This window comes from Homalodisca vitripennis, unplaced genomic scaffold, assembly GCF_021130785.1.
Source record: "Homalodisca vitripennis isolate AUS2020 unplaced genomic scaffold, UT_GWSS_2.1 ScUCBcl_10062;HRSCAF=18772, whole genome shotgun sequence".
NCBI classification, from domain to species: Eukaryota; Metazoa; Arthropoda; class Insecta; order Hemiptera; family Cicadellidae; genus Homalodisca; species Homalodisca vitripennis.
In genome coordinates this window covers 8175-22357 of record NW_025786186.1, presented here as the reverse complement: position 1 = coordinate 22357, position 14183 = coordinate 8175, and the positions used below count along the sequence as shown (strand labels likewise).

General features: G+C 35.5%; 1 protein-coding gene across 1 annotated transcript; it reads left to right on the top strand.

Annotated features, from left to right (window-relative positions):
* Positions 1–11467: 11467 nt before the first annotated feature.
* On the top strand, positions 11468–13745 carry LOC124374780 (the record flags this gene model as incomplete). The annotated part of the gene is made up of 4 exons (XM_046832930.1): positions 11468–11586; positions 11687–12307; positions 12508–12689; positions 13045–13745. Coding segments are annotated over exons 1-4 (1623 nt in total), but the record flags the coding sequence as incomplete, so codon positions are not given.
* Between the last annotated feature and the right edge of the window lie 438 nt (positions 13746–14183).

Here is a 14183-nt window from a genome sequence, read left to right as displayed (position 1 = left end):
TTGTTTGCAATATTTTGAGGAAGAGGAATATAAGTACTACCTCTGAGAGGTCTGTATCTGCTAAATCTGACGAGAATACCATCTATTTTCATCAGTGTCCAACCACTCCCTTTATCTAGATACTCACTTTCTTCTTGACAAATCTTCCTATACATTCTTTTAACTATCAAGTCAATCGATGAGTCAAGCAAAACTTTTTTGTTTTTAGTTTTAAAGGCTCTAGCCTGAGTTTCTTCACTAAGGGGTTTAATATATGTACATTCTAAAAACAATATTGAACTTAATTGCACCGTTTACAGTTAACTGTTCATTTACTAATTGCAAAAGTTTTGTCTTATGAGATTCTAAAAACAAATATATGTCTTTCATTTCATCGCTATCATTTTTAAGGTAATATGTTCTTAAAATTCCTCCGAATGCACTTTTGATTTACACAAAAACACTACCACTATGACAAGCTTCAAGACGTTGTTTTTTTTACTTCTATTTACACAATGGTGAAAAATCAACATCCATCGGCTCATCTCTTGACGTAGTTGGTATAGATCTTTTAGACATGTTTACAACGGAGATTTAAGCGGGCAGGCTATTTAAGATCACGTTCAAGTAAATCTGAAAGTGAGGAGTATTTATTTGTTTTTTAAAGTAATAGATAATTTTTAAATATTACTACTGTACACCACTAGAACCGAACCCATTTAACCCTCTCACGGTTTCTCCCAGGTCAGTAAGCTCACATAAATTTGGATACACTACCACTTCGCAAATAAGCTGAGCTATTCTATCTCCTCTTTTAATAACAAAGTATTTAGTAGAATGATTGAAAAGTAAAACACATACATTTCCCGTGTAATCTCTATCGATTACACCTGCTCCGACATCAATGAAATTATGATACGCTAGACCAGACCTAGGAGCTATTCTACCATAACACTGATCAGGTAATTTAATTGCAATGTCCTGTCTTAACTAACTGTCTGTTAAGTTTTGGTACTACATAATCGTATGCGCTTCTCAAATCAAAACCTGCAGCTAATGGTGAACTCCGTTGTGGGGAAAAAGCGTGTTCAGTTAGTTGTATGAATCCCAATTGAAAACTGCTCCACTAAAAAAAAAATTAATTAATTAAAACTTTTTATTCCATGCTGCTTTAAGATAAATACTAGAAGTTTGATTCCTATTTATGATATATATTTAGTTTTAACCCTTGAACATAGTTACTTATTTTCTACAGTTAAAAATTTAATTTTCCCCTCGACTATTCCAAAACTATTTACTTCTTATACCTTTTCCCTAGATTTTTTGGTTTATATACAGTTTTCTTAATGTTATTAAGTGATTTAAATTTTCTCCCATAGGTACATAACACTTTGTTCAATGTTTCCAGAACATCAACATCATCTTTATTTTTATTGTCCAGCAGAAACCCCCCTTTTTTGAAACCTTTTGCCAAAAGTCCTTAGGACTTTTACAACTTTTCAAATCTTTTGTGTATGTGATTTCAATTTTGATTAGGTGAGAACCTTGTTCACCAGGTGATACAATTTTGTGTCTTTTATTTTTTTTTAGAAACTGTAATTCTTGACTAATAAAAACAGTGTTATTTCTTTTATCGGTTTCAAAATGTGAGGTGAAATCGCTTTCATCATCAGATTGGTCAGATTGGTCAGACTCCCATTTCTCAACTGAAGCCATTCCTAGGGTGTATAAATTTTGAAGTAAGGCTATTAATGTTATCATACCAGGTTTTTCTTTGTTCAGGCTTGGCTTTTCCGACCTAGTTGATTCCATATCAGACTCAGCTTGATCGATTGACTGTTTTTGTTGATCCATCTTTCTGTAAAACCATATAATATGTTTAAGTTTTCTGATTTAAATAAACTAATAAATTTAAAATTATAATAGTTTTTATTTCATAATTAATGTTATGAGTAAAATGTGGTAAAAGTTTTAATCATAATTGTCATCATTATTTATAATCATATGAAACGATATTACGTTTTAAAAGTTAATTCAGATAAAAATATGATAAATAAATTATAATTGTGTAATAATATTTTTAAAAACTAAATTTTAAAAGTCTTAAAGTAAAGAATCATTTAAAAGTGTGATAGAGAACTTGTGTTAACACCGCAAGGTTTCCATTTTCTATCACACTAACTTAATTTTAAAATTCTTAAAGTAAAGAATCATTTAAAAGAGTGATAGAGAACTTGTGTTAACACCGCAAGGTTTCCATTTTCTATCACACTAACAAGTCTTAGAGCGTATAAGTGAAGTGTGAAACCGTACATCGCCGCTCGCACACCCACAGCAAACCATCAGGGAAGCGCGCCCCCATGGTGGCGAACGGGAAGCCGGATCAAAACTAAACTAGGTAAAATAAAGAACACCGTGGTCAGTATACTCAGGTTCATTTACTATGACATAACATAGGCCTATCCAGCGAGAGAAAAACAAAATTTTTCAACAAATTTCACAACAAAATGAACCTTCCTGTCAATATAAATATATAGGCTATAAAATAAAAATAAAAAAAAAATAAAAAAAAGGTGCCTGCAGTAGTATATACCTCAAACAATCCTTGTCAGGTGCACCTGCATACAAAAAATTAGAAAAGCCATAATTTGAAACAAGAAAAGCCAATTCCACCCGGTATCCTTCGGCTAAGGGCGGGCACCTAATGAAATCCAAGAAATAACTAAATAATATCTAAAACTAACATAAAATTAAATAACAAAATATAAACTATATAAATGGCAACAATAACAATAACAAATAAATAAAGAATATGAGCAGGGTATCACAGATGTTGACTAGAAGATATTGTCCATCATGGTGGCCGTCCTTCAGCAGAGCGCAAAAGCGAAGGTTCTCTGGGACCACGCATGATGGAGAGATGACAGGAGAAAATCAACTCATCTCTTAGACCTCATCAGTGAGGGGCCGTAAACTTAGCCGCACATTTCAGAAGGAAAACAGCTCAGTAAAACTAACAAAACAACTTAAATAAACAAAAATTTTCAATCTGGAGCTACTCCTAACTTGTACACCACGGTTCGGACTCTTCACGCCACCCTCCCGGAAAGGCCAAACGCCTTCAAATGGTCAGTGGCCTCTGCAGCCAATAAACCACACACACATACACTATATAAAAACACACATGAGCCAGGGAGATATAGGTATTGAACCGGCTCAAGTGAGTGATTTAAGTTTTCTATTACACTGAAAGAGTACTTACTTGTTTAGAGAAGACGAGGACTTGTGGAAGTTGAAAATTGAACTTAATCATCTCAGGAAAGTAGACCTTATATACTCGTTTCAAACTGACCTAGCGGTTGAAGGTTTCCACGTGTTTTCAACAGTAAGCAAGAGCAAAGATAAATTCACTGTAAAAATTCATCTTTCTGAAATTTTCCACATATAGTCAGCGAAAAATAATGTAATTAATTTAGAAAGTATCAGTTGCAAACGCTCCGTTCTATCATGGCGGTCGAACAAAGATAATCGCGACCCGAGGTCAAGAAAAAATGTAAACAAGGGTAAATAGAGGACGGATTAATTTAATGTATCGCGAGATTATTAGTTGCAAGCAGGCGTTCTGTATTATCAACGTCCGTGACCCTGAGGTCAAGAATTCGCGATACGAACCGGCACGAGTCGATAACAAAACGTAAACAATAGTAGCGACCTTGGGGTCAGATAAGAATTATCTAATTGTTATTTAATTTGAGGTCAATTGCTTTTTAATTGGGGTCAAGATTAGCTAGCACGTGCTTATCTCAAAAATGCGGAAATGTCAAAGGTTATCTCAGATAAGGACCCCCTGCAGAGATTAAAATTTGTTGAATCAGCTGTCCTACAAGCTATATTTTATTACTACTTGTATTACAATATTTTGAAGTGATTCATGCTTAATTAAAATTTAATTTCATATACACTTTCATAAAGTTCATAGACACTTAGTAATACATCATGCAATCTAGCTTGAGGGCTCGGTCAGAGAGATATATACAATATATATATAAATGTATATTGTATATATTCACATCAAGGTTCCATTTAGACTTTCCTCTTACTCTTTGTGGTCTGTCCCCCTGGGAGCGTATCTGTCGGCTGGATACTAGGTAAATATTTTTAAAGTGCACTAACAAGACGCTTTAACTTTATATTTAATAATTAAAATAATATTAAGTAGTCTCTCTTGTATATAAAATTTTAAAGCTAAACCTAACATTAAACATCAGGAATATCGGTAAAATAAACACGGTCTTTAAGACAAAAACAACACCTTTGAATTATATTGAAACTTATAACAAACCTAAAATAAAGGCTTGTTATTATTTTTAATAATATGAGTTTTTTATGGGCGTGCAACTGAAAATTAAGTAGTTCAACCTGCATAATAAAACAATTTATTTTATGTTGTTTATCATTATTAGAGTAATAAAAAATATTTTGATTTAATATAAGTTTTTTTCATTTAAACAATATTCGGAAAAAAATAATTTGGAGTTTTTTTATACTTTTCATAAAAACTCTATATTAAGAGATCATAAATAGATCTATCCATTGTTATGTATGAACATAGGGAAAAGGTTTGGAAAAATAGTTAAACTGTAATTTAAGATATTTAAAAAGTATTTACGATTTCTAAAATGTCCATGCAAAACTATACATTTGTACCCAAACATTCAAATTAGTGCCTTATATTATATTTGTCGTAAGTTTTATCACGCTAAATAGTTTTTACCAGCTCCTAATAGATTTTGTATAGTCTCAAAATATGGTATTGAGAAAAAACACAGTTCAAGACGTTTTTACGTTTTAAGCTGTAGTTGGAACTATTAGTTGGTTTACTATATACATATCTATATGTTCCTTTATAAATAAGGTACAAATACACCATATAGTTAGGCTTCGCCAGGCTGCTTGTAAGATTTTAAACATATACCACATTCCATTCTTTAAATGTTCTCGAGCAGTTATATAAAAAAATATATTGCAAAATAAATTTGTTGAAATTTTCCTACTGAGGCATTATGTAGACTTTAAGAACACACAACCGTACACCATAATGGAAAATCGCTATCATAGAGCTTATTCTTGTCTATGTATAAATGTTCCATACCAAATTTAAAGTGAGTTGAATTTTTGTTCACTGATATTTACTTCACACTAGTGTTTAAAGTAATAACATTTCCAGTGAACTTAGGGATAGTATTACAACATGACATTGTGCTAAAATCCAAATCGAAATTCACTCTATTAATGTTTTTCGCAGCTGAAAACTCTAAATGTGGTAATTTTTACGTGTATCTCATACCATTGTACTTAGCTTCATTAAAATAGTTATTTATTCTACTACGTTTTCGTTACCATCATTGTTAACAATGAGATCAATGTAATCATATTTGTTCAGCCAAATCCTATGAAGTGGCATGCACCATCATATATCTCCCTTGTATTAACAAATAACACTTAACGAATAATTTCAAGTGTATAGGAGAGAACGTGTTTGAGGTATGGTGTAAAAAAGACGAATACACAGCCAGACAGACAAAAATGAAGTTTTCCATCCCACAAACAATAGTTTAAGAAACAGCTCAAAATTACGTCTTGATGCTATAATTTATTATTATAATTACATTATATAAAACACGACACGTTAGTTTTACGAATAATATTTGATACGTTCACATATTAACTACAAGGAAATCATTCTTGTTGAATAGAGTTCAGGAAAACGGCTACATTATTTTCTGCGTTGGTTAAACGAAACAAATATTCATCAGTGAAAGAATGTGAATGATAACGAATTCCCTGCTGGTATTAATATCAGTCGTGTTATTGGGATACATTTGAATCCTACGGGACAGAGTCATTGTGTAGGTTATTCATGAAGACTTGGATTCTGTCTCTGTATCACTATTCTGATCACTATGAGAACTGTAATTTGATTTTTTTTCTTATATTATTAAAAAGAAATTCGTTGGTAGAGTAGGAAAAAAGATATCATGACCAACATCTTTTATTTTTATTATTAGGATCCTTTTAATTAACTTTAGATTTAATATTACTTAGATTTGTTTTTTTAATATTACTTTTAGGCTTAATGGCAGTTATGGAGAGTGTATAATGAATGCGCTCAGGAGTTTCTAGAGTTCACATTACTGATTCCTTTGAATCCCTCCGACTATAGCACATGTACAGGGTGGAAAACTACTTTACGATGTTAATTTTGGGGCACGTGAAAATATTCGCAACTGGCCATTTTGACTAAGGTATTTCAACTCCTTTGTAAAAAAGTGAATTTTTCATTATTGGGAGTACTCCTGCATTTTCAAGACGCTCAAACACTTCATGGAGAAGTTTTAAATGTTCTTTAAAAGTTCGGGATATGAGCACCAAATCCTATCAATAAGCAAAAGCGCAAGAATCGAATTGGCCATCTGTGGTAAGAGTCATCTTCTCATGTTTTTTTTTTTGTGTATGACAGTGAGCATGTCTGTGCCAAAGAGGTCATATTCCATTAATTATTCGAGATGAAAATTCTAAACTCATAAGAAAACTCACTCTCGAGATATGACGTAAAAATAACATGTTCCGTTGAAATATGATATTATTATTATTTACATTGTAATTTTGAGGGAAAATATGTGTAATCTCTGGTAGTTTTTTTTATTTTATTAACTTTGTATCACGCAAAAAGCTCAACATACAATATTGATATGACCAGCCTAACAAACAAATTCTAAACACATAAGTGTCTATCCTTATTAGTGTCTAAAATCCATTCTTTTAAATTTACACCCATACATTCAATTAATAGTTGGTCGATACAACTTAAGAATACCAAGGATGACTACTAGAAACTAGGCTTCCTTCAACCTTTCAAGAAAGAGACTGCTCCAAAGTAGTCCAGCCTCATCAGTTCTTCAATATACAATCTATAAAATAATAAACAAACTTCGATGGGTTCCACGTTACAAATAGTAAATTTTTAAGACTCTTAGATATAAAAATTATTTTCTGGCAATTACCAAACATTAATAAACATTTTTAAGTTTTATGTGCTGCTTAGTTATGAACAACATGCTAAGATGTTAGGTGAATGCAATTTCTATTATTTTAGGGCATTCACATATTCTTAATTCCACAATTTGTGTATTTATAAAAAAAATTATGTTTAAATCTTAATCTCCGTTGCTTTAAGTTTGACTTAAATGTCCAAAATATTACTAAACATTGTTTTTTGATATTTATAAGATAAACAGAGATACACATAATGATATTAAGCTCTTTTTGATAAAGACAATGATGAAAATATGTAGCAAGAAATATTTATAATTGTTTGTATTCGAAACACATCTGACTAAGCAGTTTAACACTAATCATCCCTCATTAAGGCGTAAATATCTCTCTATTTCTTGGTCTCTCAGTCGTAAATCAAAATTCCCCTCGTATGAAAAAAGTGTTGGACGCTAAAAGCGTTGGGAGTTTTTAAATCAAGTTTAGCAACTTGTTAATGAAATCAACACGTGCCTCTGAGGGTAAGTGTTCATTAAAAACCGCTCTGTGCTACCCACTTCTGTAATGGTCTCTGCCTCTGGTCACATTGTATGTCTCGGCGAAAAACATGGTACATTTTTAAATAAAATGCAAAGTAGGTTTTTTGAATGTACAGCTTGTCAATACCGATTGTGAGTTCTCGAAGTTTTCTCAGCCAGAATATCTAATATTAATGTGAGCATTTAAATAATTTTTATTTTTTGCTTTTTTTAATATTCTCGCCTTCTGATGTTTGCCTATGTGGAACAAAATACTAGTCGGTATAAAAGGTGGAAATTATTACTTAATAATACACTATCATATGAACCTTAGTAGGGCACTATTGTGGCTAACGAGTTTAAAATATAAGAAACTTAGGATTGTTTTGCGAAAACTAAACGCTAACCGTTAATATGATCATTCCTTTTCAAATATCGATTAATATATATTCCAAAAAGAATTTGAGCTGTCAGCTTATACCAATATGGAGACTGCCAAAATTATGGCATGTCTGAATCCACACACTGTAAGGTAAAGTAATTAGACTTTAGATTTAAATGTATTTGTTTAGAGATTTGATCGATTAAAATAATTAATGGAAATGTAAAGATCAACAAAAGAATTTCTAGATTTTTACAGACAGATTTTTAGTTTCACTGAAATAGAGAGCCGTATCATCAGTCCGTTGTACCATTCTTCCGTGCAATGGTAATTACCCAATGTCATTGACAAATATTATGGAGAGAACTGGCCCTACAAATATTTTATATAATTGCTACTCTCAACTTACCACACAATTTATTATTGAATAACAGGGACATCATAGGTACATCCTTTTAAATTAAATAATAAACATTTCTGCAAGTAAGTGAGGGCCACTGGAAGATATTTTATTTCAGTCTCCTTCTCCACTACGATAATGGGAAATTTACTTTTATTTTTTATAGGGCCAAAGTTCATATTAGGAGATAGTGTGGTAAATTAAATTTTTTATTTAAAATCACTTTGCTTTTACAGATTGATGGCTTGTTTAATTTATTACTCGTTAAGTTCAATGTTGCATTCTAAATTTTTGTACGATATATTATACTAATTTTTAATAAAAATGCTTGTCCTTTTTATCTTGAGCTTTTAATTATGATCTGACATTAAATGTCTTCTATTGTTTAGTATTAAATTGTATTGTACCTTTTGTTACTATACTGAAATGTGTTTCAATATTATTATATTCTACGCCTGGAATTACTGTTTATTTAATAGGCTAAGAAACGTAATAGATACTATATTTGGATGTTAATATTATGTAAGTCTCTTGTGTGATTTAAATTGTAGTTTATTACGTAAACCCCTTGCTACTATATCTCTAGAATGTACTCGATAACACTGCAATAGTATTACACAGCACTATTGGTATTTATATAACTTTATTGTACAATATATCTCTTTTAAACTTTAATTTCCTCATTAGCCTACAGTAATTATTAAACAATCAAAGATCACATTGCGTTTCTTAAGAGATGTTAGTAAGTAATATACAGTTTTATAGCTCTGATAAATTACTAAATTAAATATTTGTTTTCAAATTTAATTGTTTCATTGGCCTACAATTATTTATTAAATCAATGCCAAAAAATTTTGTTTCGTGATAAATACATAGGGAGGAAAGGATTTTGTTGAATTCGAAAGAGAAATCGGACTAGGCTGTGAGCCGGGTCAAATTCTCGTGCCCCTTTCGGTTTTCCCGACTCTTTTTTGTTATAGTGTTTTATTTTGTTGTTGGTGTTTGCTCTCGTTGACTCTTCGAGGCTTTGGTGTCGTCTGCGACTGGATCGAGAAGAGTAGCGACTTTCACTTCTGTTCAGACCGTTACTAGTGAAGTTTATTTTGTTTTTACCCTTTTATTTAGTTTTGGGTTTTGTTTTGGGTTTTGTTTTGCCCCAAATGTCTGGCTAAACACGGCTGTGTCAACTGACGAGTGAGTAACTGTTCGCTATTTATATTTTACTTATATTTGTTCGTTTAGCAGGTTAACCTCAATAAGCGTGTGGTTCTGAATTTAAGTTATAGGTTCTGGGGATTCTAGTTTTGTATTTATTAGTTATGTGTTATTTAGTAACTTGTCTCCTTTTCTCCCAGCCTTAGGAGGCCGCTAAATTGTTTTTTTTACTGACCCTTGAAACTGGCAACTTTAACTTTTCCCATTGTTTTTGTTTCTTAGGCTAACTGTTATTTGGGGGAATTTAAATTGGGATTTATGTTTTCCGGATTTAACTTTTATTCTGTCAACTCTAGGCAAACTGTTTTCACCCTGTTTCTAAGTTTAAGTTTTTAGCCTAGATAGGCCTAGAGTTTAATATAAGCCTAGATCAAAGGGTTTCTTAGGCTATCTTTTGTTTCCCTAAACTTTCAGGGGGGATTTACCTTATTATAGCTGCAGGGAGCTTTTCCCCTGCTTTTCAGAAAGTTTCAGCTAATTCGGTTCAGGAATTAACTCTACATAGTGTATTTTATAAGTTTTTCCATAATTTTAGTTTCCTTGGTAGTTGTCTTGTATTATGGTTATTATTTTTTTATGTACCACCAAATGTTTATACTAAGCTCTCTCTGCTTGACCCAGATGTCCCTGCTACTTTTACTAAAGGTTCCAACTCCTTTTTTGCTTGCTTTTACTTACTGTTAGTCTTTAAAGTTGAAATTCTGACCTTATCTTAATTTTTTTTGTACTTAGTTATATGAGTTTCTTTTGCTTTTTTAAACCAAACGTTTTCTAGACTTACCTTTTGTTTTGTACTGTACTATTACTTATGTCACAGCAGTTAATTATAACTTTAACATGTAATTTCCTGTATATTTATTGATTATAATAGTTTTACCTTCTAAATTTTTTTTTACTATTTTCTTTTTTTTTCACTCTTAATTCTTAACTTTTATTCTTTTGAATTGTTTTCATGTACCCAGGGCTTCTGAAACTTGTTTATACACTTTTACTTTGTTGAAATGTTTACCTAGCAAGACAGGCTATAGAAGAACTCTGTGCTTGCAGGGTTCACGAGCTCCAGCTCCAATGTCCGCCTCTCCCATGATTCTTGGGCCGGGTCCTTACACCGGTGCCATGGCGGGCTACTAAGGTTTTCCTACCTGAGGACATTATTTCTCTGTGATACCCTGCTGTGATATTGTCTCAGTGTGCCTGTTATTTAAGTATTGTTATCCAGTTTGTTATCTAGTTTTAAGTAGTTAAGTTTAGGTTAATTCTATCCTTTCAGGAACCCGCCCTGTGCCGCAGGACTCCGGGTGATTTTGGCTTGTCCTGTTTGAAATTTGGCGCTCTAAATTCTATCTAACTTAAATTTATAAAGTTTTTTAATTTTATCCATAAGTCTGGGTTGACCACTTATAGTTTTGTTCTCCAGGTGCACCTGAGTAGGCAACCTTTCTGGGTAGTTTTGTCTGCGTTTGTCCCCTTGTTTTTTTTTCTTCTCAAATATATATATATATATATATATATATATATATATATATATATATATATATTTTCACTATGGCTGGCCATCCACGTTCTTTCTTTGCCTTTCCTTGCTCTCTCTCCGTGAGTCGGGCCCCGCTCCGCTCCAATGGGAGCACGTTCTTTGTTAAGCTAGCTTGGTACGGGCGAGCGGAAGCGGGGTGTGGCTCAGATGGTTGCAGAGCGTGGTTATGGCTTGCCAAGCGGTTTCCCGGGCTGGGAGCATGTAATGTTGAGTTTTGTGTGTTAGTTATTCCGTGTTTTATAGTATTTGTGCGGGGTTTTACTGGGTTTTTTTTGCCTCAGGAAAGTAGGAGCTGGGTACTCTTATTGAGCCTCGTCAGTTGGTTGCCTTTTGAGTTGAGACTACTTAAGTTTAGTAAGTTAGATTTTGTTTGTCTTGAAGTTGATATGGCCGTCTCTTTGGTGCCTGAGTATCTCCGGAAGCCGGAGCTGGTTTTTGAGGTCGTGTCTAGGGGGCAGCAGGCTCGGGAGGACGTTAAAGGGGTTGAGAGCTCAGCTCAGGGCCTGTTTGAACTTAGAGAGGACATGGCAGGAATCATTTTGTTTGGAAGATGAATTAGCTAGCTGCAAGACTAGGATGGAATAATTAGAGGATGACATTGATAGTGGGTCACTGCCTTTAACTGGGTCGGCCAAGGCTCGTTTGGGCTCCCAGATTATTCAATGGTGCGCCAGGGTGCAACTGCTTAATAAGGCTCCTGGACTCACCGTTGATATTGGTGCTGGCCTTACCGTTAACCCGGAAAAGGTGAGTTTCGCCCAAAGTGAGATTTCTTTTCTGGGTCACCTTATTTCCACCCGGGGCGTCTGCATAGATCCAGCTCGGACCCAGGCGATCAGGGATTTTCCTCCTCCCAAAGGTGCAAAGGGAGTTGCACGTTTCGTGGGAATGATAAATTTTTACAGGCGTTTCATACCCAATATTGCAGAGTTGGCCGCTCCTCTTAATCTGCTTCGCAAGAAGGGTGCTAAGTTTGAATGGGGTGAAACACAGCAGACGTCCTTTCAATTGTTGAAAGAAGCTGTTATGCAGCCTCCTGTGTTGGCTATGCCGGATTTTGGTCGAAAATTCGTCTTACAAACTGATGCGTCCTCCTTGGCTATTGCGGCGGTGTTGTCTCAGGAGGTGGATGGCGTCAGGCAGCCAATTGCTTATGCTTCACGCACATTGACACCCTGTGAAAAAAAGAGTTCATCTGTTAATGAGCTGGAGTGTTTGGCTGTTGTGTTCGGGATAAATAAATTTCGAAGGTTTTTAGAACATAAAGAGTTTCTCCTTGAAACCGACAACCAGGCACTATCTTGGCTCCTCGCTCATCCTCGTCAGCTTGGGAAAATTGGTCGTTGGGTCGTTCAAATACTTCCCTTAAATTTACTGTGCAACATGTGCGTGGCACGCAAAATATCATTGCCGATACGCTTTCTAGGATGTACCATACTCCCGGCGACCAACTTCAGGATTTGGAGCCGGTATGTGGGGCTGTGCTGCTTGACTGTCCTCTGGCCTTTTCGGATATCCTCCCTCATCAACTAAATGATCCCGAGCTGGCCAATATTATCTGTGAGCTTCAAGGGGGAGGTGCCCATCCCCCGTACTTTCTGTCCCAAGGTACCCTTTGCTGTCGAGCTAGGCAGCGGGGAAAGCCCAAATTAGTGCTGCCAAGTCTTCTTGTACCGATGGTTTTTCATTATTTCCATACTTCTCCCGTGGGCGGTCATTTAGGTATACATAAAAACCATCGCGAAGATAAGGGACCTCTTCATTTGGAAGGGCATGGATCGGGACATTGCGGCTCGAGTACGGTCATGTCAACTGTGCTCGTTAAGCAAGCCCGCCCAGAACGCTAAGCTGGGTCTGTTGTCATCTGAAGTGGCGGAGAGACCTCTGGAGTAGCTTTTCATCGACTACGTTGGGGCTTTCCCTCGTAGCAAGTCAGGTAATAAGTTCCTGCTTGTATGTGTAGATGCTTTCTCCAAGTTCGTCTGGTTGTTTCCGTTACGAAGCGCCACAGCTCAGCTCACGACTAAGGTGCTCCGTACCAATCTTTTCCAACATTTCGGAATTCCCGCCACTATAGTATCCGATAATGGAACTCAGTTTTTGTCCAATGAATTCAAGAGAATGTGCTTTGGGCACGGTATCCGCCATGTGACGACTTCGCCTTACTACCCCACAGCCCTCCCACGCAGAGCGTTTAACCGTAATCTGCGATCAGCCCTCATCGCTTTCCATGCTAAAAATCACGAGACGTGGGACCAAGAACTCCCTTGGATTAAATTTGCTTTTAACACAGCTGTTCATGAAAGTCACAAGACGGTGCCCTTCGAGTTGTTGTTTGGGTTTCCACCCAACAACCCTTTGGCTAATATTTGGAGGATTGGGGACCTTCTGCCACCGCCTGGTACTCCTGATGTTGCTAGCACTTGGGCAGCTGCCCGGCGAAATCTTTTCAGGGCTAGGGAATTGCTGAGGAGGAAGTATAACAAGGGGCGTGTGGCTAACCCTTTCCGAGAGGGAGAACTTGTATATTGTAGAGCTCATCCGACCAGTTCGGCCGTGGACAAAAGGGCTGCAAAGTTGTCTTATCGGTGGACAGGCCCCCACCGTATCTTTAGGTTTCTGACTCCGGTGACGGCTCTGTTGGAAGATCCCCAAATCGGCAAGGTTTATCGAAAGGCACATATTTCTCATCTAAAGCCTTGCCGGGGAATTCCTTAACTGGGGAGAGCTTCTTGAGTTTCCTTGTTGGAGAGGGGAGTCTTCCTTTTGGGGGGGGGGGGTGTCTGAGCCGGGTCAAATTCTCGTGCCCCTTTCGGTTTTCCCGACTCTTTTTTGTTATAGTGTTTTATTTTGTTGTTGGTGTTTGCTCTCGTTGACTCTTCGAGGCTTTGGTGTCGTCTGCGACTGGATCGAGAGAGTAGCGACTTTCACTTCTGTTCAGACCGTTACTAGTGAAGTTTATTTTGTTTTTACCCTTTTATTTAGTTTTGGGGTTTGTTTTGGGTTTTGTTTTGCCCCAAATATCTGGCTAAACACGGCTGTGTCAACTGACGAGTGAGTAACTGTTCGCTATTTATATTTTACTTATATTTGTTCGTTTAG